At 44.2% G+C, this 27400-nt stretch overlaps 1 protein-coding gene and 1 long non-coding RNA gene across 2 annotated transcripts in view; both read right to left on the bottom strand.

The window, feature by feature from the left end:
* SUN3 (Sad1 and UNC84 domain containing 3) overlaps positions 1-21704 on the bottom strand; it is a 48974-nt gene extending 27270 nt beyond the window's left edge. The window contains exons 1-3 of the mRNA XM_004007699.6: positions 19347-21704; positions 10947-11008; positions 1258-1361 (exon numbers count right to left, since the gene is read on the bottom strand). Coding sequence (XP_004007748.2) covers positions 1258-1361; positions 10947-11008; positions 19347-19468 — 288 coding nt within the window. The 5' untranslated portion in view covers positions 19469-21704. The remainder of the gene's footprint in view (positions 1-1257; positions 1362-10946; positions 11009-19346) is intronic.
* A 2869-nt stretch (positions 21705-24573) lies between these two features.
* Positions 24574-27267, bottom strand: LOC121819381 (uncharacterized). Its single transcript, XR_006059586.2, has 2 exons — positions 27109-27267; positions 24574-24902 (listed from the first exon to the last, which is right to left on the bottom strand). It is a non-coding gene; the product is annotated as an uncharacterized LOC121819381 (long non-coding RNA).
* Positions 27268-27400: the final 133 nt, after the last annotated feature.

Here is a 27400-nt window from a genome sequence, read left to right as displayed (position 1 = left end):
CTGCAGCACGCCAGGCTTCCCTGTCCTTCAGCAACTCACAGAGCTTGTTCAAACTCACGCCCATCAAGTTGGTGATATCATCCAGCAATCTCATCTTGTTGTCCCTTTCTCCTCCTGCCTTCCATCTTTCCCAGCATCAGGGTCTTTTCAAATGAGTCATTCTTCGCATCAGGTGGCCAAAACATTGGAGTTTTAGCTTCAGCATCAGTCCTTCCAATGAATATTGAAGACTGATTCCTTTAGGATGGACTGGTTGGATCTCCTTGCAGTCCAAGGGACTCTCAAGACTCTTCTCCAACACCACACTTCAAAAGCATCAATTCTTTGGTGCTCAGCTTTCTTTATAGTCCAACTCTCACAACCATACATGACTACTGGAAAAACCATAGCTTTGACTAGATGGAACTTCATTGGCAAAGCAACGTCTCTGCTTTTTAAAATGCTGTCTAGGTTGGTCATAACTTTCTTCCAAGGAGCAAGCATCTTTTAATTTCATGGCTGCAGTCACCATCTGCAGTGATTTTGGAGCCCAGAAAAAAAAAAGTCTCTCACTGTTTCCATTGTTTCCCTATCTATTTGCCATGATGAGGTGGAACCAGATGCATGATCTGTTTTCCAAATGTTGAGTTTTAACCCAGCTTTTTCACTCTCCTCTTTCACTTTCATCAAGAGGCACCTTAGTTCTTCTTTGCTTTCTGCCATAAGGGTGGTGTCATTTGCATATCTGAGGTTACTGATATTTCTCCCAGCAATCTTGATTCCAGCTTGTGCTTCCTCCAGCCAAGTGTTTCTCATGATGTACTCTGCATATAAGTTACATAAGCATGGTGACAATATACAGCCTTGATGTACTTGTTCCCTGATTTGGAACCAGTCTGTTGTTCCCTGTCCAGTTCTAACTTTTGCTTCTTGGCCTGCATACAGATTTCTCAGGAAGCAAGTCAGGTGGTCCGACATTCCCATCAATTGAAGATTTTTCCAGTTTGTTGTGATTCACACAGTCAAAGCCTTCGGCATAGTCAATAAAGCAGAAGTAGACATTTTTTTAGAACTCTCTTGCTTTTTCAATGATCCAGTGGACGTTGGCAATTTGATCTCTGGTTCCTCTGCCTTTTCTTAATCCAGCTTGAACACCTATTAGATGTTCTATTAGATATTCACATGCAAAACCAATATAACACATGTCTAGTTGGACTCTCTTTGTAGCACATTAGATTTTAAATGAGTAACAGACAAAATGATTCAGGGAAACATCACCTGGTAATTGTAAAGCCGTGAACCATATTCTGCAATTAGAGCATAAATTTGTCTGGATTTCTGAGGAAACTCTTTCTCTTTATGCTTCATGTGATGTACAAATCCTGTTAAAGAAAAGATCAACTTTGATTAAAGAGTTTATCTGGAAATACTTATATTTTACATTGATGAAACAATTTATATTTTCAGGCAGCACAAGAAAAAATAAAAGCTCTTTCTCTGCGTCCATTTGGGCCTCTTCCCTCCCTCCTTGATGTGTGGTGCGCATGTACATTAATTAACCAGAGCTCCTCAAAGATGGGGATGAACTTTACATAAATATCAGTGTGTCATTTTGACATATGAGCCTTTGTCTCAAAAATGTATATGACTGTGCCTTCAACTTCTAACACGTGGAACAGGTCTCAGAGCTTCTGAGAGTCTGTCTTGTGGGATATAATCCTCAGTTTAGCTTGGATAAAATTCCTCTATTTTCTTCTTGATTGTTAGTTGAATTTTTGTTGACAAGATATATAAATAGAAATTTCTCTAAGGAGGGAAGCTATGGCAAGTTACTTTTTTTTTTTTTTTTAGTAAGTTACTTATTTTTTTTAAGTTTTCACTGTGTTGGGTCTTCGGTGCTGTGGGGGATTTTCTCTAGTTGGTCTTCGGTGCTGTGGGGGATTTTCTCTAGTTGAGACCGAGGGGGCTCCCCTCCAGTTGCAGTGCTCAGGCTTCTTGCAGCAGTGACACCTGTTGCTGCAGACCATAGGCTCTGCGGTGCATGCGCTTCAGTAGTGGAGGCTTAGTTGCTCCCCAGCATGTGGGATCTTCCCGGACCAGGGATCACGCCCATGTCCCCTGCAGTGGCAGGCAGACTGTTTATCACTGGACCATCAGGGAAGTCCTATATTAGGTTCTTGAGTGACAATAATTTTCAGTGGCAGCAAAAGGTGCTCAAAAAATTGCTCCTCCACTGAAACAGTCATCAGCTGGCAAAGACTAACAAGATCAACTTTATTGGAATTCCAAAATCTAATCACAAGCTTGCATCAACCAGAGGACTGAAGGAAAGGGCAGATTATTTTCGGCAAGAGAGCAGTGTGGCATTATCACTCACTTGCATACCATCTACCAGAATGGTGGCAGTGGCTGTGTGGGTGGCAGCCAATATTTCTGGTGCAGCTTGCTTGTGCCAGGGAGCTAACACAGACCTTGTTCTTCAACTGACTTGACTCCATGTGCTTATCTGCCTGGTGCTGCCCTGATTGTCCAGTGCAGAGGTCAATCTTTGTGTCTATCCACTCCCATGCACTGGGAGGGTATAATGACTGTTGGAAGAATTAAAGACACAGACTGGCCCTGACCCTCTGGGCAGGGGACTGTGGATGGAGAAAGTGGCAGACAGATCCAACATCATGGGAGAGAAGGCAGAGGATGGAGGCTCATGTGGGAACAAGGGCTTGGAAAGGAAGGGAGAGCGCGGTGTGAGTGTCCAGCACTGGACGCATCCTCAAGAAAGATCCCAGGGAAGACCCCAGGCTTGCACCTTGGGTGGATCTGTGGGCTGCATGCAAGCAGGAGGTGGAGATTATGACAGAGCTGTGGGTGGCCCAGTTTGGCCTTGAAATGGTGACCCAGACTGGAAGAGTGGTTCTCACATCCTTGCTCTCTCTTTCTTATTCACTGATTCTAGGAAACCTGTCAGGTCACTGGTTGACCACTGTGATATCAGAAAAGTGACCATCACTAAACAAACAAATGACTGCAGCCCTCAACAAGCAATAAAGCAACCTTTGGAAAAGGGGAAAAGCCAATTCCTGGAGTTACTGCATTATAAAACTGAAATGTCTGGTTCACAACACAAAATTACAAAGCACACACAGAAACAGGAAAGTACAGCTCATTAAAGGGAAAAAAATTTGACTGACATCTCTGAGGAAGCTCAAACTTTGAATTCACTGAACAAAAACTTTACAAATCAACTGTCTTAAATAGGCTCAGAAACTAAAGGAGACCATAGACAAAGAGCTAAAGAGAACCAAAGAAATGAAGTAGCAATGAAAGGAGAATAGCAACTGAAAAATTACGAAAGGAAACAAGTACAAACTCTGGAGATGCAAAGTACTTTGCATAGCTGAAATGAAAACAGTCCCCAAATAGGCTCAACAGCAGATGTTAGCGGGCAAAGGAGAGATCCAGTGAACTCGAAAACAGAACAACTGAGATGATCAAGTGTGATGAGGAGGAGGAGAACTGCAAATCCAGAGCTAGGCCTATACATCTACGGCTGACTGAATTTTTTGACAAGGGTAACAAGACCATTAAATGGGGAAAAATATCTTTCCAGCAAATGATGCTGAGACAACAAGATATCCATTTGCTAAAAAATGAATGTGGTTCATTTTTAATTCACCTGCCAAAAACTGAATATGAAATGAAAAAAATCATATTATCTATAAAAAACAACTCAAAATGGACCGATTAGCTAAAGATAAGAGTAAAAATCATAAAGTTCTCAGAAAAAACACAGGCGTAAGCTGTCATGACCTAGAATTTAGTAATGGATTCATAGATATGACATTATTAAAATTGAAACCTTTTATGAATCAAAGGACATTACTTAAAAAGTGAAAGGACAATGTATTGAATGAAGGAAAATATTATATATCTGAGAAGAGTCTAGTATCCAGAATATATTTTTAAAAAACTCTTACAAGTCAACAACAAAAAGACAAAAACCCAATTAAATGGGCAAAAGATTAGAAGACATTTTCTCCAAAGAAGAGGTATAAATGGCAAACAAGTATGTAAAAAGTTGCTCAATATTAGTTTATATGATTCATTGGTGGTGGTGGCGGTTTAGTCACTAACTCGTGTCCGACTCTTGCAACCCCATGGACTGTAGCCTGCCAGGCTCCTCTGTCCACAGAATTTCCCTGGCAAGAACACTGGAGTGGGCTGCTATGTCCTTCTCTAGATATCAGTCATTAGGGAAATATAAAGGACAAAATAAAAATACAGAATAAAAAATACAAAAGCACTTCACATCTACCAGGATGGCTACAGTTGTAAAAAAAGAATAGCAAGTGTTGGTGAGGATGTGGGCAAACGGGGACCATCACACACTGCTAGTGGGAAAGTGATATGGTGCAGTTTCTCAGAAAAACAGTGGCAATTCCTCCCTAGCAATTTACTAGTAGGTGTATAACGCATAGAATTGAAAACAGGTATTCAAACAAAGGAGCAGCGGCTGCGATGGTGCAGGAGCGGCCGAGAGGAGCTACCCCACGTCCAAGGTCAGGGGTGGTGGCCGAGTGGAGCTACCCCACGTCCAAGGTCGGGGTGGCAGCTGTGCTTTGCTGGAGCAGCCGTGAGAGATACCCCACATCCAAAGTAACAGAAACCCAAGTAAGACAGTGGGTGCTGAGAGAGGGTATCAGGTCAGACAGACTGAAACCATAATCACAGACAACTAGCTAATCTGATCACATGGACCACAGCTTGTTTAACTCAATGAAACTAAGCCATGCTGTGTGGGGCCACCCAAATGGACGGGTCATGGTGGAGAGGTCTGACAGAATGTGGTCCACTGGAGAAGGGAATGGCAAACCACTTCAGTATTCTTGCCTTGAGAACCCCATGAACAGTATGAAAAGGCAAAAAGATAGGACACTGAAAGATGAGCTCCCCAGGTCGGTAGGTGCCCAATATGCTACTGGAGATCAGTGGAGAAATAACTCCAGAAAGAAGGAAGGGATGGAGCCAAAGCAAAAACAATACAAAGTTGTGGATGGGACTGGTGATGGAAGTAAGGTCCGATGCTGTAAAGAGGACTGTTGCATAGGAACCTGGGATATTAGGTCCATGAATAAAGGCAAATTGGAAGTGGTCAAACAGGAGGTGGCAAGAGTGAACAGTGACATTCTATGAATCAGCGAACTAAAACGGACTGGAATGGGTGAATTTAACTCAGATGACCATTATATCTACTACTGTGGGCAAGAATCCCTTACAAGAAACAGAGTAGCCATCATAGTCAACAAGAGAGTCCAAAATGCAGTATTTGGATGCAATCTCAAAAACGACAGAATGATCTCTGTTCGTTTCCAAGGCAAACCATTCAATATCACAGTAATCCAAGTCTATGCCCCAACCAGTAACGCTGAAGAAGCTGAAGTTGAATGGTTCTATGAAGACCTACAAGACTTTCTAAAATAACAACCCCAAAAGATGTCCTTCTCATTACAGGGGACTGGAATACAAATGTAGGAAGTCAAGAAACACCTGGAGTAACAGGCAAATTTGGCCTGGGAGTACAGAATGAAGCAGGGCAAAGGTTAATAGAGTTCTGCCAAAAGAATGCACTGGTCATAGCAAACACCCTCTTCCAACAACACAAGAGAAGACTCTACGCATGGACATCACCAGATGGTCAACACTGAAATCAGATTGATTATATTCTTTGCAGCCAAAAATGGAGAAGCGCTATACATCCAGCAAAAAGACTGGGAGCTGACTGTGGCTCAGATCACGAACTCCTTATTGACAAATTCAGACTGAAATTGAAGAAAGTGGGGTAAACCACTAGACTATTCAGGTATGACCTAAATCAAATCCTTTATGACTATACAGTGGAAGTGTGAAGTAGATTTAAGGAACTAGATCTGACAAAGTGCCTGATGAACTGTGGACAGAGGTTTGTGGCATTGTACAGGAGACAGGGATCAAGAACATCCCCAAGAAAAAGAAATGCAAAAAAGCAAAATGGCTGTCTGAGGAGGTCTTACAAACAGCTGTGAAAAGAAGAGAAGTGAAAAGCAAAGGAGAAAAGGAAAGATACAAGCATCTGAATGCAGAGTTCCAAAGAATAGCAAGAAGAGATAAGACAGCCTTCCTCAGCGATCAGTACAAAAAAAAATAGAGGAAAACAACAGAATGGGAAAGACTAGAGATCTCTTCAAGAAAATTAAGAGATACCAAGGGAACATTTCATGCAAAGATGGGCTCAATAAAGGACAGAAATGGCATGGACCTAACAGAAGCAGAAGATGTTAAGAAGAGAAGGCAAGAATATACAGAACTGTACACAAAAGATCTTCACGACCCAGATAATCACGATGCTGTGATCACTCACCTAGAGCCAGACATCCTGGAGTGTGAAGTCAAGTGGGCCTTAGGAAGCATCACTATGAACAAAGCTAGTGGAGGTGATGGAATTCCAGTTGAGCTATTTCAAATCCTGAAAGATGATGCTGTGAAAGTGCTTCACTCAATCTGCCAGCAAATTTGGAAAACTCAGCAGTGGCCACAGGACTGGAAAAGGTCAGTTTTCATTCCAGTCCCAAAGAAAGGCAATGCCAAAGAATGCTCAAACTACCGCACAACTGCACTCATCTCACATGCTAGTAGAGTAATGCTCAAAATTCTCCAAGCCAGGCTTCAGCAATATGTGAACGGTGAACTTCCAGATGTCCAAGCTGGTTTTAGAAAAGGCAGAGGAACAGAGATCAAATTGCCAACATCTGTTGGATCATTGAAAAAGCAAGAGAGTTCCAGAAGAACATCTACTTCTGCTTTATTGACTATGCCAAATTCTTTGACTGTGTGGATCACAATAAACCATGGAAACCATCTCTTCTGAAAGAGATGGGAATACAGACCACCTGACCTGCCTCTTGAGAAACCTATATGCAGGTCAGAAAGCAACAGTTAGAACTGGCCACGGAACAACAGACTGGTTCCAAATAGGAAAAGGAGTACATCTAGTCTATATATTGTCACCCTGCTTATTTAATATATATGCAGAGTACATCATGAGAAACACTGGGCTGGAAGAAGCACAAGCTGGAATCAAGATTGCTGGGAGAAATATCAATAACCTCAGATATGCAGATGATACCACCCTTATGGCAGAAAGTGAAGAAGAACTAAAAAGCCTCTTGATGAAAGTGAAAGAGGAGAGTGAAAAAGTTGGCTTAAAGCTCAACATTCAGAAAACTAAGATCATGGTATCCAGTCTCATCACTTCATGGGAAATAGATGGGGAAACCATAGAAACAGTGGCTGACTTTATTTTTTTGGGCTCCAAACTCACTGCAGATGGTGACTGCAGCCATGAAATTAAAAGACACTTACTCCTTGGAAGAAAAGTTATGACCAGCCTAGATAGCATATTAAAAAGCAGAGACATTACTTTGCCAACAAAGGTCCGTCTAGTCAAGGCTATGGTTTTTCGAGTAGTCATGTATGGGTGTGAGAGTTGAACTATAAAGAAAGCTGAGCACCGAAGAACTGATGCTTTTGAACTGTGGTGTTGGAGAAGACTCTTGAGAGTCCCTTGGACTGCAAGCAGATCCAACCAGTCCATCCTAAAGGAAATCAGTCCTGAATATTCATTGGAAGGACTGATGCTGATGCTGAAACTCCAATACTGTGGCCACCTGATGCGAAGAGCTGACTCATTTGCAAAGACCCTGATGCTAGGAAATATTGAGGGCAAGAGGAGATTGTTGGATGGCATCACCGACTTGATAGACATGAGTTTGGTGATGGACAAGGAGGCCTGGCGTGTTGTGGTTCATGGGGTCACAAAGAGTCAGATACAACAGAGCGAGTGAACTGATCTGACTGAAGCAAATACATGTACACACATGTTCATGGCAGCACTATCCACCACACCCAAAGGATGGACACAGCGGATGTTCATCCACAGCTGAACAGATAAACGAACTGTGGTCTATCCATACAGTGCAACGTTTTTCAGCTACAAAAAGGAATGATTCATCTACAGCAGGGATGAGCCTCAAAAACGAGCTTAGTGAAAGAAGCCTGACCAAAACAGCCATACGTTGTATGATTCCATTTATAGACACATTCAGAACATGTGTGTCCTTAGAAACAGAAAGCATATTGGCGGTTGTTGCCAGGGGGTGGGGGAAGGTCGGGGCTGGGGATTGACTAAGGGGTGTGGGGTTTCTTTTGGGGTTGATGAAAATATTTTGGAAATAGAAGTAGTAGTTGCACAGCACTGTGAATGCACTAAATGCCACTGAGTTGTTCATGTCAAAATGGTTCGTTTTATATTATGTGGGTTTCACCCTAGCGAATAAAAATGGATGCAAGTTCAGTTTAATTCCATTGAAATCATTAACACATCAGTGGAGGCTAAAAAGGATCTGGCACCTTTGTGGGCAAATGGGCAGCGTTACTGTGGGCAAAGACAAAGAAGCAGTTTGCATGCACTAAGAAGATGTATATACTTCAATCTTAAAAGAGGTCAAAGGAGAGACCTTTGCTGGCAGTCCGGTGGTTAAAACTTCCCCTTCCAATGAAGGGATTGCAGGTTCAGTTCCTGGTTAGAAAATAAGATCCCACATGCTTTTCAACCAAAAAAAGAAAAAAAAAAGTAAAACAGAAGCAATATTGTAACAAATTCAATAAAGACTTTAAAAATGGTTCACATCAAAAAAAATCATTAAAAAATGTCTAAGGGATATAGGGCATTCGTTTCCAAAACAAGGAAAATTCTGAGCACAAACAGTTCTACTGGGGGGCGTGTTCCTGACAGAGGCAGGGAGGTGGAGCCTCAGAAGAGCAGGCATGCATCACTGGACACAGGGCTGGGGTAGGGCTGCGGGAAATCTCAAGGGCAGAGGGCTCAGTCGGGAGCAGGCAGCAGCAACGGGGTCATGGGAGGGCTGCTGAGGCTCACAGGCTGAAATCAGCAGAGGTGAAGACCAGACAGCTGGAAGCAACAGAGCCAGACAGCATGCAGTTCTCAGTAGAACTGGAATCTTCAAGATGAAGTTTAGAGGTCTGCTGAGATGGGATGGGTGCTCAGGGCACTAACATGCAGCTGAAGGAAGGCCGGTACAGACTTCAGAGAGCCTGCAGTACAGGTATCCATGCGCAAGCCCGACTGAACTGCTCCCGTTGCTGTGGAAAACAGCATTGTGGCGATAACTGGGTGAAATTCTGACTTCCCTGGACACTCTGCAATTCAAGGTGTCCACGTACCACAGAACAATTCCTCGTTGTACTAGGATTCATGGTGTGTGATATTTACATTCAAAAAATGGCAAGCCATGTTTTCTAGGAGGATCCCGTGGATGGAGGAGCCTGGTGGGCTGCAGTCCATGGGGTCGGGAAGAGTCGGACACGACTGAACGGCTTCACTTTCACTTTTCACTTTCATGCATTGGAGAAGGAAATGGCAGCCCACTCCAGTGTTCTTGCCTGGAGAATCTCAGGGACGGGGGAGCTTGGTGGGCTGCCGTCTATGGGGTCGCACAGAGTCGGACACGACTGAAGCGACGACTTAGCAGCAGCAGCAGCAGCAGCATTTCCTCAAGAACTCCGTGATGAGTCAGTCTCTGGTTGTCAAAATCCTTCAAGATGAGTCACCCAGATTTAGAAAAGATCAATTCTATGTGTTTGCAATAAAAATATCAAGGATTCCTAACTTCAAAGCAACTTCTCTTATTTTGAACCATGATTCTGTAACAGGGAAGAAAAAAATCTGACTCCATATTGGATCCGTCTCTTTTACTTTAATCATTGCTTCCCATGGCTTTTGTCCATTAAAAAGATATTGTCTATACATAATGGTCTGCCTTGGGGAACCCTTCTGTTCTGCATGAATGGTAAACTGAAGTGTCTTTGTTCAGCTCACTGGGAGACATTCTGACCCTGTCCACTTGTGAATGACAGCAGGAAAAAGAAATGAGTGCATCCCTTCCCTGAGGATGGCCAAACCAGGATGGCCTTTTGATTTCCCAGATGGCTCGGACGGTAAAGAATTTGCCTGCAAAGCGGGAGTAGCAGCAGTAGTGGTAGTGTCAGTCGCTCAGTTGTGTTGGACTCTTTGCGACCCCATGGACTGTGGCCTGCCAGGCTCCTCTGTCCATGGGATTCTCCAGGCACGAATACTGGAGTAGACTGCAATGCAGGAGACCTGGATTCAGTCCCTGGGTTGGGAAGATCCCCTGGAGAAAGAAGGGATTGGCAACCCACTCCAGTATTCCTGCCTGGAGAATTCTATGGACAGAGGAGGCTGGTGGGCTACTGTCCATAGGGTCTCAAAGAGTTGAACACGACGGAGCGACTATCACTACCACTACTACTACTCCTCGGGCATTGCAGGACTTACTGAGTGACTGACACTTTCGCTTCATGGTCTTTTTACTTCTTTTTCTCCTCCTCCTCTCTGCTCTATAAAAGCAACTGGCATCCAGACCCCATAATAAAGTACCCCAGGACTCGCATCCACCATCTTCTCGGATGCCCAGCTTTCTGAATAAAGTCTCTATTTCTTGCCTCGACACCGTGCCTCCTGACCTGTCCTGTGTCAAACGGAACGAGCTTAGACCTGGTAACAGAAATAAAGTTCTCACTAAGTTTTCAACAAAGAAACCCATATTACTTTTACAAGAGAACCTGAGTGTTGTAACTACTGAGCCCACAAGCCACAAGGAAGATCCTGCATGATGCAACAAAGACTCCTCGTTCTGCAGCTAAGATCTGATGCAGCCAAACAAATTAATAAATAAATATTGGGGGGGGGGGGGGAAGAAACGGTTCAAGAGCATGCAGTCACTTCTACGTTTCTGGGGCATTTGTTGCAAATGTGAGTCATTCCCCTGCCACCTCTCTCATCATACACACACCCTGTGAAATGGCTTCAAGGATCATTACTTAGTAAGACTCACCTAGAAGAAGTAAAGTCAGTATAAACACCATACCCATGACAGTCTTCCATGATCGAGTTAATCTAAAAAGAAGAAAAATAACAGCAAAAAGAATTTAGCAATACACCACTCTTAACCTTTAATTTGAACTTTAACCTCTACAACCAAGTTGACAGACATGACTAGGCTGAGCATGTGAGTTAATTAAAAAAAAAACACACATCTATTCCTACTTTATTGACTATGCCAATGCCTTTGACTGTGCAGATCACAATAAACTGTGGAAAATTCTGAAAGAGATGGGAATACCAGAACACCTGACCTGCCTCTTGAGAAACCTATATGCAGGTCAGGAAGCAACAGTTAGAACTGGACATGGAACAACAGACTGGTTCCAAATAGGAAAAGGAGTCTGTCAAGGCTGTATATTGTCACTCTGCTTATTTAACTTATATGCAGAGTACATCATGAGAAACGCTGGGCTGGAAGAAGCACAAGCTGGAATCAAGATTGCCGGGAGAAATACCAATAACCTCAGATATGCAGATGACACCACCCTTATGGCAGAAAGTGAAGAAGAACTAAAAAGCCTCTTGATGAAAGTGAAAGAGGAGAGTGAAAAAGTTGGCTTAAAGCTCAACATTCAGAAAATGAATATTATGGCATCTGGTCCCATCACTTCATGGGAAATAGATGAGGAAAGAGTGGAAACAGTGCCATACTTTATTTTGGGGGGCTCCAAAATCACTGCAGATGGTGACTGCAGCCATGAAATTAAAAGACGCTTACTCCTTGGAAGAAAAGTTATGACCAACATAGATAGCATATTCAAAAGCAGAGACATTACTTTGCCAACAAAGGTCCGTCTAGTCAAGGCTATGATTTTTCCTGTGGTCACGTATGGATGTGAGAGTTGGACTGTAAAGAAAGCTGAGTGCCAAAGAATTGATGTTTTTGAACTGTGGTGTTGGAGAAGACTCTTGAGAGTCCCTTGGACTGCAAGGAGATCCAACCAGTCCATTCTGAAGGAGATCAGCCCTGGGATTTCTTTGGAGGGAATGATGCTAAAGCTGAAACTCCAATATTTTGGCCACCTCATGTGAAGAGTTGACTCATTGGAAAAGACCCTGATGCTGGGAGGGATTGGGGGCAGGAGGAGAAGGGGATGACAGAGGATGAGATGGCTGGATGGCATCACTGACTCGATGGACCTGAATCTGAGTGAACTCCGGGAGTTGGTGATGGACAGGGAGGCCTGGCGTGCTGCGATTCATGGGGTTGCAAAGAGTCGGACACGACTGAGCGACTGAACTGAACTGAATCCACTATCTGTGAAACTGAGTGAAAACAGTATTCAGAGTAGTATATATACATATTCACATATACATACACCATACACATCCCTCTCTTTCACACACATTACTGCCCTGTTGGTGCATGTTTTTATGCCTATAAATGCTCATGAAGAAGAAAGCAAAGGAGGTTATCCTACAGGTCTGCAATGTATCATCAGTCCAGAAGAAAAAAGAAAAAAGAGTCTGGACTGAGCCCACCAGGCTCCTCCGTCTATGGAATTCTCCAGGCGAGAATACTGAAATGGGTGGCCATTTCCTCCTCCACGGGATCTTCCCCACCCAGGGATCGAAAATGTGTCTCCTGTTCCGGCAGGCTGATTCTCTACTGCCGAGCCATCTGAGAAGCCCAAAGAACTAAGCCAATGAACAACTATCTGAGAAAATTCTCTAAAGCAATCCTAACCCTTTCCCTCACTTTTTATTGAAATATAACATACATAAAGAAAAAACCACAGACATTGCACAGCTCAGTGGATCCAAAGGCCAACTCCACCCTCCCACTGGCAACCAGTGAGACAAGAGCTTTGCAGACAGAAGGAGGCAGCTCCATGCAGAAACAGCACAGTCGGCTCTGACAGTTGTCTTCAAATTGGCCATAGGTGGTCTGACCAGCATCATCTTGATTGTTTTAGGTACAGTTAATCTTCAGTTTCAGGGTCCGTTCTTCCCCATGTCTTTGAGGTCAGTTCTCAGAATTTCGGCAGTTTAAGTCGTGGGTTCACCTTGGAAAGTCAGTCTGGTCATTATGCAGTTAAACTCCTTCTATCTGAGGTTTCATGATAAGACAGCTCACAGGATATGGCTCAGAATATTAGGAACTAAAAGAGAAGGAACTAAAAGGTCCCTGACTATGCTTAATGACTACATTATTATTATCCGGTCTCCTTCGTTTTCCTTTGTTTCTAAATTTCTCATTTCCCTGATTAAACTTATTCTTTGACTCAAGTTTTCCACAGACGAAAGGCAGGCGGAGGGCAAGGGGCGTTGGGACAGCACCATGGGGTCCTGCTCTGTTGGACCAGAAATTGCTGGGTTTGTGCCTATCTGATCTCAGCAGATCTTTCCAAAGAGTTTTACAAAGTGATTGCAGTGACCTTTCCACATCCAACTTTAAAGTTTTTTTTTAAAAGAAGGAGAAAAAAAAAAGAAAGAAAATGGCTAAAATAGACTAATCTCACTGAAACAGAAGGCTAGGAGCTTTGGGACAAAATATTCTAAGACAGCAAATCGAAATTTTGATTTAAAACATAAAAAACCAGTTGACGATGAGTCATTCATTAATTACAGAAGGCACCTTGATGTAGCAGCAGAAGCACTGGGTCACAGCTCAGTAAAGGGGGTGAAGCTGTCACCGACTGTGTGAGGCCAGACAATACAGAAATGTGGAGTTTGGAGCAGAGAAAGTTTTATTGCAGGGTCATGCAAGGAGACAGGTGGCTCTTGTCTTTAAAAAACTCTGGGCTTTTCTAAGGCTTTCAGCAAAGCCTTTTCATAGGAAAGGGGAGGAGGGGCATGGATAGTTATTGCAAACTTCTTGGTGTTGGGTCCTCTGTGCAGCTCTCCACAAGGGTCAGAATAGTCAGGTCGTAAGTTCCTTTAAACTTCCATCAAAACAAACTTTATTCTCTGTTCTAAAACTTTTTATACAAAGGTATATATATAAAGGTATACATGACTCTTAATGGTCATGGACAAGAAAGGGAAGGGGAGGCATTAAGTTCTGTCTCCAAGCCTCTTTGTGGCTTTTAACAAATCTATAAGCTAAACGATGTCACCTCTCATGTTATTTATTCAAGGTCCCAAGGGTTGGCTTTTGTACTCTGAGGTCCAGGCCCTGGCTAACAAGGGGATGGGGTTCCTGTGCAGGCTGGTCACCCTGCCTAGGAGCTATCATCCAGCACCCTATCTGGGACTTCTGGCCAGTGCCCAGGACAGGCTGAGGAGGCACATCTCAGCTGGTGATACCCTCAGGGCCAGGTACCCAGACCATGCCCAGCTGTCATCACTGAAGGAGCTAGATGCCCAACACCCAACCGGCCTTCAGGCTCCACAAGGCCACACAAACAGGGGTCAGTGTCTTGGAGACTCACACTCATAGTCTTGCGATAATGGCTTTGAGCCTGCCTATGACAAAGCTGGGCCAAGCTGAAGCTCCAATACTTCGGCCACCTGATTCGAAGAGCTGACTCATTAGAAAAGACCCTGATGCTGGGAAAGATTGAAGGCAGGAGAAGGGGACAACAGAGGATGAGATGGTTGGATGGCATCTCGGACTCAATGGACGTGAGTTTGAGCAAGCTCCAGCTGCTTGTGAAGAACAGGGAAGCCTGGCTTCGTGCAGTCCATGGGGTGCTGCAGTCCATGCCGTTGCAAAGAGTCAGACATGACTGAGCAGCTGAACAACTGCATTTCAGCAAGTCCCTTGATCAGTTTGAGTTTGGAGTTTTGACCTGTTGTTTATGAACTAGTGTCCATCAATGGGAAGCCAGAATTCCCTGCTCCAGGTGCATGCAGAATGGCTAAGAAAGTGACCTCAGGTCTGGGAGCTGCTTTGATCATGTTTACCTGTGTGTGTTTCTTTATATTTTGCTGTTTAACATTATGCACGTGTGAAAGGAAACATTTCCTGCATCGGTTTGTTTGAGTTGGTTGAGCAAATGGACAGATGACGCCCTCAGTGACTTGCTCCTGAGCCGTGCTGTCAAACTGGCTTGTAACCCCACGCTGGGGAAGTGGCTCAACACCCTGGGAGTAGAGACCAACACAGGACTGTTGGGAAGAAAACATTTTCCTCTCTCCTTCTTGGTTCTCTGGCTGGTCTAGAATTAAAGTGACAGGATACAGCTTAACCAAACACAACTTTTAGGAGGTATGGTGAGAGAGGCCAGGAAAACTAAGTCACTCTCTGAAACCCTCACTTCAAGTACCATCTTCAGCTAAAGACGGGAAGAGGGTGTAGGGGTTGGGACTTCAAAGGGGAGAAAGGCAAGTCACATGGGGATGGAAATCAAGTGCATGGTAAATAAAAGCAGAGACAGAGGGACACAGAGTGGACTCTGATATCTGGGCCCTGCTGGTTCCTCCACCCCACTCAGATCCAGAGACAATTCCTTTATCCCAGTTCTTTAGGCAGCTAAGAGGAAGACAAAAAGAGGGCCTCCTGAATCTTCCATTTCTTCAAAATAATCAGCCTAGGGGCTTCATGGGTAGTCCAGTGATTAGGATTCTGAATTTCCAGTGCAGGGAGCTAGCTTTCTATTCTTATTCTTTGGTGAGGCCAAAAACCAGAAAAAAAAAAATCAGCCTAAATTAACCCTCAGGCCAAAGAGACACAGGGTGGGGGGCAAATTTTGTTAGGAAGCATCACTACGAACAAAGCTTGTGGAGGTGATGGAATTCCAGTTGAGCTATTTCATATCCTGAAAGATGATGCTGTGAAAGTGCTATACTCAATATGCCAGCAAATATGGACAACTCAGCAGTGGCCACAGGACTGGAAAAGGTCAGTTTTCATTTCAATCCCAAAGAAAGGCAATGCCAAAGAATGCTCAAACTACCACACAACTGCACTCACCTCACACGCTAGTAAAGTGATGCTTAAAATTCTCCAAGCCAGGCTTCAGCAATACGTGAACTTTTAATTTCCAAATGTTCAAGCTGGTTTTAGAAAAGGCAGAAGAACCAGAGATCAAATTGCCAACATCCACTGGACCATCGAAAAACCAAGAGAGTTCCAGAAAAACATCTACTTCTGCTTTATTGACTATGCCAAAGCCTTTGACTCTGTGGATCACAATAAACTGCAGAAAATTCTGAAAGAGATGGGAATACCAGAGAACCTGACTTGCCTCTTGAGAAACCTGTGTGCAAGTCAAGAAGCAACAGTTAGAACTGGACATGGAACAACAGACTGGTTCCAAATAAGGAAAGGAGTATGTCAAGGCTGTATATTGTCACCCTGCTTATTTAACTTCTATGCAGAGTACATCATGAGAAACGCTGGGCTGGATGAAGCACAAGCTGTAATCAAGATTGCCGGGAGAAATATCAATAACCTCAGATATGTAGATGACACCACCCTGATGGCAGAAAGTGAAGAACTAAAGAGCCTCTTGATGAAAGTGAAAGAGGAGTGAAAAAGTTGGCTTAAAGCTCAACATTCAGAAAATGAAGATCATGGCATCCAGTCCCATCACTTCATGGGAAATAGATGGAGAAACAGTGGAAACAGTGGCAGATTTTCTTTTGGGGGGCTCCAAAATCAATGCAGATGGTGATTGCAGCCATGAAATTAAAAGATGCTTACTCCTTGGAAGGAAAGTTATGACCAACCTAGACAGCATATTAAAAAGCAGAGACATTACTTGGTCAGCAAAGGTCCATCTAGTCAAGGCTATGGTTTTTCCAGTGGTCATGTATGGATGTGAGAGTTGGACTATAAAGAAACCTGAGCACCGAAGAATTGATGCTTTTGAACTGTGGTGTTGGAGAAGACTCTTGAGAGTCCCTTGGACTGCAAGCAGATCCAACCAATCCATCCTAAAGGAGATCAGTCATGGATGTTCATTGGAAGGACTGATGTTGAAGCTGAAACTCCAATACTTTGGCCACCTGATGCGAAGAGCTGACTCATTTGAAAAGACTCAGATGCTGGGAAAGATCGAGGGTAGGAAGAGAAGGGGATGACAGAGGATGAGATGGCTGGATGGCATCACCTACTGAATGGACATGGGTTTGAGTGGACTCTGGGAGTTTGTGATGGACAGGGAGGCCTGCCGTGCTGCAGTTCATGGGGTCGCAAAGAGTCGGACAGGACTGAGTGACTGAACTGAACTGAAGCACAAGCCACCTAATTTCACCCAATACAGAATCTCTAAGTAGCTCACCCACTTAAAAAAAGCAATAGTGCCCATTGTCTGTCCAATGTGTTGTTTTATTGTTGTTCAGTTGCTAAGTTGTGTCTGACTCTGTGACTTCATGAACTGCAGCACGCCAGGATTTCCTGTCCTCTCCATCTCTGAGTTTGCTCAAACTCATGTCCATTGAGTCAGTGATGCCATCCAACCATCTCATCCTCTGTCGTTCCCTTCTTCTGCCTTCAATCTTTCCCAGCATCAGGGTCTTTTCCAATGAGTTGGCTCCTCACTTTGCTCAATGAGGTGGGCAAAGTATTGGAGCTTCAGCTTCAGCATCAGTCCCTCCAGTGAATATTCAGGGTTGATTTCATTTAGGATTGAGTAGTCTGATCTTGTAGTCCAAGGGGCTCTCAAGAGTCTTCTCCAGCACCACAGTTCGAAAACACCAATTCTTCCGCACTTGGCCTTCTCTATGGTCCAACTCTCACTTCTGTACATGACTAGTGGAAAAACCATAGTGTTGAGTCCTGTCCCCCAGGCCATAGGTGGGAGGCTTTGCACCAAGACCACAGAAGCAGAGCCCAGAATCAAGGTCACCTCCGAAGCTGACTGAGCCCCTTTGTAACCGTTGCCAAAAGGCCCCTAATAATCACTAACAAGCTTCCTGATTCCCAATTAGGCAAAGATGCCCAGCCAATCAACTAGTGTCAGCCTTCCTGTAGGAATTTTCTTTGCCTTGAGGCTAAAAAAATTGGCTACTAACCCACAAAAACTGTCGACCCTCCCTGGTCTGTCAGGAGGTTGGCCCGCTGCACTTGCAGAGCCCACGTTATCTCTGTCCTTTGTTCTTAATAAACTCTCCTTTCTGCAATACTCTGTCTGGAAATCCTTTTCCTATCCCAGCTCGGATTGCTTCAACACATAGCTTTGACTATATGGGCTTCGTCGGTAAAATGATATCTCTGCTTTTTAATACACTGTCTTGGTTTGTCGTAGACGTGCTAAAAGCAACAGAGAAGAAGGTCTTCCCAAAAGTCTCCTCTGAAGGGACATGAAATCTCGAAACCACCATCCTTCACATCTCACTGGTCACATGAGGGATCCACTGAGTAAAGAGAGTTACTCAAAGGTCATAAGACCCTCCCAAGGAACTGGCTTAAATGAACATTAACCAAAGGTTCACTAAGCTTTTTCATTAAACCTTAGCTGTTATCCATGGGGTGTTTATTTCATTACTCTCTGTTTTGTTTTACCAGCAGGCAGTGCCAAGGGCACAGTTGATGAGGCTTGGGTTTGGGGCCCATCCAAGTGGTCCAAGATTTCCTGCTCTCTCCCCTTCTTCCAGTTAGAGGAGGCACAGTTTTTAGCTCAAAACGTACACCCACTAACAACCCGTGTAGCCAGTTCTCACCCAGGGATGTAACAAGTGCCCTCCGTGTACAGAGTTGTAAAGCCTGGTGCTGGACCTTGCACCTGGCAGAGACTGAGCAGGAGGCCACTGACAAATGATTGACCTGTGAGGCTGCAGGCTGCAGTCATAACTTCACACTGCTGGTGAAACTCATTCCTTAAAAAAAAAAAAATCTTCTCTTTCACAGACCTTGTCCCCCACTTGCTGTGTGTGCTGTGCCTAGTCGCTCAGTCATGTCTGACTCTTTGTGATCCTGTGGACTGTAGCCCGCGAGGCTCCTTTGTCCATGGGGATTCTCCAGGCAAGAATACTAGAGTGGGTTGCCATGCCCTCCTCCGGGGGATCTTCCCATCCCACTTGCTGTAATTAACATTAACCCCTACCACAGAAGGAGACAACAGGTCAGAAAGTATTGGGATCCAGAGAAGTCTTCAGAGGTTCTCTCTGTAAAGGAAGGTTATTTTCCAGGGGGACAGAACACGGGTGGTACATGACACGCTGCTGCTGCTAAGTCGCTTCAGTCGTGTCCGACTCCGTGTGACCCCATAGACGGCAGCCCACCAGGCTCCCCCGTCCCTGGGATTCTCCAGGCAAGAACACTGGAGTGGGGTGCCATTTCCCTTTCCAGTGCATGAAAGTGAAAAGTGAAAGTGAAGTCGCTCAGTCGTGTCCGACTCCCAGCAACCCCATGGACTGCAGCCCACCAGGCTCCTCCATCCATGGGATTCTCCAGGCAAGAGTACTAGAGTGGGCTGCCATTGCCTTCTAATCTTAAGGAGATCACCCTGCAGTTACGTACCCGCTGGCGTCGGGGTTTTCCTGCTGGGGGAGCACAGCGCTCCCGCTAGAGCTGCTGCTGGCGTCCTCAGAGGGAGCCCTGAAGAGCCTGGTGCTCCCCCTCGACGTGGGTCTCCCACTCATCTCCCCCAGCCGAGTAGCTGATTGCTGGCGGCCTCCTTGCTACTTGATGGAAAACATGAGGCTATACAAAATGGTTTGGGATTGGCTTGGGGTTTTGCCTTCTTCCTTCTCGGCTGTTTCTCCTTCGAGGGGGAAACTGTGAGTGAACTAACCCTGGAGGAGGCACCCCGGCTCTTCTGTTGCATCACCTTCTATGACACATCACAATGGCTGGACGCCCAGGCAGGGGGCACGCGGCCTCGCCGCCAGCCAGCGCCCAGCCCGAGCGTGTATCACAAGGCTTCGCAGCAGCGGCTCCCAGACACTGCGAAACGCCAGGGTCCCCCAGGCCCCACACTTCTGCCACAAGAAATCTGTTTCACTGTGCTTGCTCCAGTACTTTTCAAAAAATTAAATATCACGAACATAATGGAAGACCCCAGAACACCACTCCCCTCCTTTCTTTCCCGCAGAAAAATGAAAATTGATATACAAAATTCCCACAATGTTTTTTATATTTTACCACATAAATATGGGACCATAAATGTTTTCACGCTGTGAATTCAAATGATCAGCCACTCTCAGCTTAGATTACTGGTCTTGAGAAACACTCACTTCAGCTTCCTCATTTTAACTGCTGTCTAGTATTTTATCATATGTACATCTGTCGATGACAGACAAGTTCACAATCTGAAAGTTGAGTTATTTTCCGGCGGCCTTATTGAGGGCGGGGCTTTCCCGGTGGCTCAGTGGTAAAGAGTCAGCCTGCAATGCTGGAGACACAGGAGAAATGGGTTTGATCTCTGGGTCGGGAAGATCCCCTGGAGAAGGAAATGGCAATCCACTCCAGTATTCTTGCCTGGAGAATCCCATGGACGGAGAAGCCTAGTAGGTTACAGTCCACGGGGTCGCAAAGAGTTGGACACGACTGAGCGACTTCACCTCACCTTAACTCTATAGAGCTAGCATCCTGCTTTTCTCCACCGTGAGTCCTGTTGGCAGTGACCGATGGCCTGATGGTTGGGCAGCATTCCTTCTTTACTGGAATAGCAGGCAACACATCACAATTCACTCTCCCAGTCTTTTATCAGTTGCTTTTGGTTTTTTAGCAACACGATCAAAGTTCAATGCCTGCCTTTGTTTCGTGCACACCACAAGGGCTTCCCTGGGTGAACCTCCGGAATGGAACTGCTGGAATGATGAGCATGCTTATTTGGGGCATAAAACTGCAGGCTGACAGTTATTTTCCTCTGAGTCCTTTGGAGATGCTATTCCATAGTCTTGGACTTGGCTGTTGGGGATAAAAATCCTGCCTTAATCTTGATCTCTCCTTATTCCTTTTTTGTGTGACTGTGTGGCAACTTGGTTTTTCTTTTTCCCTTTGGTCATTTTCAAGGTTTTCTGTTCATCTTTGATGTTCTTCAGTTTCACCAATGTTCCACATTGTGATCATGCTCTTTAATCTTTTCTCCTTTTTGGAGGAAAAAAAAGCATACGCTGTTTCATGCTCGTGTATTTCTTCAATTCTGGGATTTTTATTTGGGCTGTCAGTTCTTTAAATGCTGCATCTCTACCCCCGTCATTCTTTTCTCACGATGGCCCACCTGCTGACATTAGTAAGATAGCGCTAAACTGCCCCTTTAAATCTGTTTTTGATGTTTTTCTTTCTTTCTTTTTTTAATGCTGATTTCAGGGTAAATTTGTAAGAGCTATTTTTATAATACACTACTTCTCTTTTTAACTTGCCAAAGTCTAGATCTATCCCAAGAAGTCCCGAGATTTCTGATTTTTTTACCTAATGATCCAAAATTCAAAAGATGCAAAATGATACATAGCAAAGTACGTACCCACTGCTGCCTGGTAGCTATCACTTCTCCACTCTACTTGCATCCATGGTGCTATTTTGTTTTATTTTTTTTCAAAGATATGATTTGTTGTTTAGTCGCTAAGTCGTGTCTGACTCTTTGGACTGCAGGCTTCCCTGTCCTTCACTATCTCCCAGAGTCAAACTGAAGTTCATTAAGTGGATGATGTCATCCAACCATCTCATCCTCTGTCACCCTCTTCTCCTCCTGCCCTCAATCTTTCCCCACATCAGGGTCTTTTCCAATGAGTCGGCTCTTCACAACAGGTGGCCAAAATATCGGAGCTTCAGCCTCAGCAGCGGTTCTTCCAGTGGCTATTCAGGGTTGACTTCCTCTAGGATTGACTGGTTTCATCTCCTTGCAGTCCAAGGGAATCTCAAGAGTCTTCTCCAGCTCCATAATTTGAAAGAATCAATTCTTCAATGCTCAGCCTTCTTTATGGTCCAACTCTCACATCCATACATGACTACTAGGAAAAAACCAGGCTTTCACTATATGGATACATATGTACAAATACATATATATATATATATATATATATATATATATATATGTAAAATACATATGCTGCTGCTGCTAAGTCGCTTCAGTTGTGTCTGACTCTATGCGACCCCAGAGACGGCAGCCCACCAGGCTCCGCCGTCCCTGGGATTCTCCAGGCAAGAACACTGGAGTGGGTTGCCATTGCCTTCTCCAATGCATGAAAGTGAAAAGTGAAAAGTGAAGTCGCTCAGTTGTGTCCAACTCTTAGCAACCCCATGGACTGCAGCCCACCAGGCTCCTCCACCCATGGGATTTTCCAGGCAAGAGTACAGGAGTGGGGTGCCATTGCCTTCTCTAAAATACTATACTTATGTACATATATATGTGTGCCTCTGTCTATCTCTATATATCCATCTCTTCTTTGTTGAAAGTAAAAGGAAGCCTGCTAGAAACCATGTTCCACCCCTTGCTGTTTTCAGGTAAAAATATATCTTGGTGACCAAGATGGTGGTGGTGGTGGCGATGAAAAAACAAGTTTTAAATCATTTGATTATCAAAGCTGTTTGATCAAATACCTCTGATTTTACGGTAGTAACTTTTCTCTCTCAGTAAATGTTTCATGAAAGTTCCAAAGAGTTTTTAACCTTTTAAAAACATATTGTAAAATCTGCCAAGCAAAATAAATTAATTCATACTAGGAAAAAATATATCTTGGGTTTTGTTATGCTTTGTTTGGCCATACTAGGTCTTTGCTGTGGCATAGACACAGATCTTCCGTTTCGGCAAGTGGAATCTAGTTCCCTGACCAAGGATCGAACCTGGGCCCCTGCACTGGAAGCATGGAGCCCTAGCCACTGGGCCCCCAAAGAAGGTCCTTGGAAGTTTCTCTGACTCACTCTGAGTTGATCTTTCTCCTTCTTTCATGGCTGCCAAGGGTTTCAGTGTACGAATGTGCACCAATGTGTTTACGCTGAGGAGCGTTTTTGTATTGCAAAGTGTGCAATCCTAACCGCATGCTGCAGTCACTCTGCGTGTTCGAGTGCATGCGCAAGAATGCACAGCCAGAGGCAGAACTGCTGGGCCCACGTCTCTCTGTGTCTGTCATGTTGATAAACGTTGCCTTTGTCCTTTCCAGAGACTCTGCCAGCTAAGTTTCCACTGGAATTTATGATATTTTCCTCTTAGTCACCAACCTGGTGTATTATCAACCTTTTAATCTTTGCCAATTGAATAGCTTTTTAAAAACGGTACCTCAGGAGAGTTTCTTTTTGCATTCTGATGAGTGAGTTTGAGCTTTTTTCCCCACGTGGTTAAGACCCACATTCTCCTGGGTTCTGCTTTTCCTGTTTACCTGTTTTTGCTTTGTTTCTTTGGCTTGGAAATTTACTTTTAAATTCATTATCCTTCTTTCATTTAGGTCTTTATTTTTTTAATTTTTATTTATGTTATTTTTGGCAGTGCTGGGTCTTCATTGCTGTGTGTGGGCTTTCTCTCATTGCCGGGAGTCAGGGTGGGGGGTGGCCGCTCTCCAGGGGCAGCGTGTGGGCCTCTCATTGTAGTGGCTTCTCCTGCTGTACAGCATGGGCTCCAAGGCCCATGGACCCCAGCAGCTGTGGCACTCAGGATCAGCATTTGTGGTGCACAAGCTTAGTTGCTTCGCTGCATGTGGGATACTCCCAGACCAGGGGTCAAACCCATGTCCCCTGTGTTGGTAGGTGGTCTCCCAACCACTGAACCTCCAGGGAAGCCCTCATTTATGTCTTTAAGTGTATACTTATTTCTTTAAGTATGTACTTATTTTAAAAGCCCTTTTCAAGCAACAGAATTAAAAATAAAATCTGTCTGGAGATTACTCATTTTCTGATGAGTCACCATCTTTCCTTGGCTTGTTTCCACAGTGACTTAGGGTTGTGCACGGCAGACTTTATTTTGAGTGGAGTTTCCTATTTTCACTCTTGTTTCTCTCTGATCCTCTGTGTTTATTGGGATCCCATGCAATGGCAACCCACTCCAGTACTCTTGCCTGGAAAATCCCATGGATGGAGGAACCTGGGTATCTGCAGTCCACGGGGTCACACAGAGTCAGACACAACAGAAGTGACTTAGCAGCAGCAGCATGACTTCCAGTGTTGTAAATTATTTTCTATTTGCATTTCATCTACTGCCATTATAAGTTTGGAAACAGGAGGTACTTGAGACCTTGGAAGGAAAGTTATGACCAACCTAGAGAGTATATTCAAAAGCAGAGACATTACTTGTCAACAAAGGTCTGTCTAGTCAAGGCTATGGTTTTTCCCATGGTCATGTATGGATGTGAGAGTTGGACTGTGAAGAAAGCTGAGTGCTGAAGAATTGATGCTTTTGAACTGTGGTGTTGGAGAAGACTCTTGAGAGTCCCTTGGACTGCAAGGAGATCCAACCAGTCCATTCTAAAGGAGATCAGTCCTGGGTGTTCACTGGAAGGACTGATGTTGAAGCTGAAACTCCAATACTTTGGCCACCTCATGCACAGAGTTGACTCATTGGAAAAGACTCTGATGCTGGGAGAGATTGGGGGCAGGAGGAGAAGGGGACGACAGAGGATGAGACGGCTGGATGGTATCACCGACTCGATGGACATGAGTTTGGGTGAACTCCAGGAGTTGGTGATGGACAGGGAGGCCTGGCATGGTGCGATTCATGGGGTTGCAAAGAGTCGGACACGACTGAGCGACTGAACTGAACTGAGACCACAACCCCAAAGCTTTTATTTGGCAGAAGACCCCAACCTATTTGCAATTATTTATTTTTAAGATGTTTATTTCTTTATCTGTTTGGCTGGCCTTGGTCACAGCATGCAGGACCTTCATCACACTGTGCAGGTCTACAGGTCAGCAGCTGCAGCATGTAGGCTCAGTTGCTCCACTTGTGACCTTAGTTCTCCCACCAGTGATCAAACCCATTGTGACTGGCAGAAAAAACTGGGAGTTGTCACATACAGCAGGGCTGGCAGTGAATGCAGGCAGCACACGGAGACAGATGTCCAGGACATCCCTAACGTTCCAGTGATTAAGGCTGCACTTCCACTGCAGGGGCTGTGGGCTCGACCCCTGGTCAGGGAGCTCCTCCTGAAAGCCAAGGGCATGGCCAAACAAATTAAAAAAACATTGGTTTCTGATAGCCTGTAACAACTTAGCTTTATCAATAATAAATCATACATGATAAATGGTCTTACTATTTTTCAGATACAAAGTATTTATTTTGTATTTCTTCAAAACTAATACAATTACCTTAGCATTATATATAAATTGTTGCATTATAGGAATTTAAATTAAAATGATTTAAATTGTTCTGTTACTTTCGTATATTTTGTTTTTACTCTGTCACTTTTCCAAAACATTTTACTGTTACGTCTTAAGAAAGGTAATCTGTTTAAATTTATTGTAAAATGTGAAGTTTTTCTACCAAAGAGAAAGATCATTATCACTTTAACACACAATGGAGGGGAGATGCTGATAAGGACACAAAGAAATCCTTTCTCATTCTGAGCCAGCCACAGGTGATAATCTTGTTTCCACAGATGATAATCTTATTTTTCAAATGGACTGAAAACCCAAACTACTACCTAATACTGAAATAAATGTGTCGAAAAGGAAGCATTTGTCTTGAAAGGATTAGATTATCATCAAACAGAAAACACCAAATTTGGAAATCCCCCCATTGTATGAAACCCTAGTCTAAGGAATATGCTGCGCATTATGGAAGATTGAGTCTCCTGAGTGTGATGTTTAGGGAAAGGAATTTATCTATTGGGTTGGAAGATGAAACAAGGATGGGCTTGAGCCTGAAGATGTGTCTCAGGAGTTTAGAAATATTAGCTTCAGTCAACAACATGAGCAAACCAAGAGCAGGCAAGAAGGAAGGGTCCAAGGGCTGTAAAAAAATCGGAATTTATACTCAAATACATGTTTTCCTCTTCCCCCAAACTCATAAACAGTTTATAATCATTTACAATATCTTTGTAAGATATAAATCTCTAAGAATTTATCCACATATAAAACACAGATACACTTTAAACAAACATCTACACATAACTGAATAATTTATTTTTTTTCCATAAACTGCTGACTAAATGTGTACATGAAGTGAGATTGTATATGAGAAAAGGCTGGATCCTTCTAAAAACTCTGGGCCATTGTATGAAAGAAAGATCATATGTGTTAAGGTATAGGAAATAAACACTGAGAAATCTTCATAATAGATTTTTCTTGTGCCATGGTTTCATTTGTGTAGCAGCTCACTTGCGTTCTTATTTGATTTGGCATCTGCAAATACTTGTGATTTCAGTCACATTCCAAAAGTCAGAACTTTATCCTGAGGAATGATCACTCTTCATTATAACTCAAATCATGATTTCAACTAGTAAAGAGGGCTGTCAACTTGAGGAAGTTTCCTTCTCTTCTGTTAACCAAGCTGAGGCTTCAATCAGTAGGATACACTGTTTTAAAAAATCACCTTCTCTTGGAGCGCAATTCCCTGGGTAAACAATGCCCTGATTTATGCAACAGGAAACCCTGTTATACTTAGTGAGAGTCTACATGTCAACCTGCAATGGGACAAACATTTGACATTGAAAAGTGACGTCTTGCTTACTTTCAAAACTGGGTCAGCTGAGGATCCTGAAAATATTATATGAGAGCTGGATAACCCACAGTGAGAGTAAATTCCCATCACAAGAATTCGCTTCTCCCTATCAAATGGTTACATCACCTCTCTTCTGCTAGATTTCTAATGCTTAACTTGTGTAGTAGCAAAAGCAGAGCCTTGTTTAAAGTTGCCAAATGACCACCGTTAAGACATCGTGATTTTTCTATTTTAGCAAAAGACAACCTTAGCTGGAGAGGGCAATGGCACCCCACTCCAGTACTCTTGCCTGGAAAATCCCATGGATGGAGGAGGCTGATAGGCTGCAGTCCATGGGGTCGCTGAGGGTCGGACACGACTGAGCGACTTCACTTTCACTTTTCACTTTCATGCATTGGAGAAGGCAATGGCAACCCACTCCAGCGCTCTTGCCTGGAGAATCCCAGGGACGGCAGAGCCTAGTGCTGTCTATGGGTTCGCACAGAGTCGGACACGACTGAAGCGACTTAGCAGCAACCTTAGCTCCAACTGCTGCCTGGGCTGGTGGAATCACAGGAGAACTACAAACCAAGTTTCCAAACCAGAAATATTGAAAAAATAACGTATGAGGAAAGACGTGTGCCTAGTAATTTTACTACTAATACACAACTGGCAGAAATGGCTGTCTTTTGAGTTTTCCCAGGTACTTACTCGTCCTCTTTTCAACAATGTATTAAATAAACCCGAGATGGACAAGAAAACCGCTGTTGAGTTTTCCAGGACGTCAGGAGGGCGGAGGTCTCACCAGGAGAACTCTGAGGTTGGCACGCCCCAGCAGCCGCGCTGCCACGCCGGCGCCACCACCTAGACAACGCCCAAGCCCGGGGCAGTTGACTGTAGGCACCCAAGCCACGCCCCTGACCCGATTGGCCTGCCCTCACACTGCGCCGATTGGCTGCCTGTGCTCCTTCCGCGGCCGCCGGTTGGCCCAGGCCGGCCGTTG

The sequence above is a fragment of the Ovis aries genome, chromosome 4 (assembly GCF_016772045.2).
Source record: "Ovis aries strain OAR_USU_Benz2616 breed Rambouillet chromosome 4, ARS-UI_Ramb_v3.0, whole genome shotgun sequence".
Classification (NCBI taxonomy): domain Eukaryota; kingdom Metazoa; phylum Chordata; class Mammalia; order Artiodactyla; family Bovidae; genus Ovis; species Ovis aries.
Note: the sequence above shows the minus strand (reverse complement) of the source record. Positions and strands in the feature narration are given on the sequence as shown.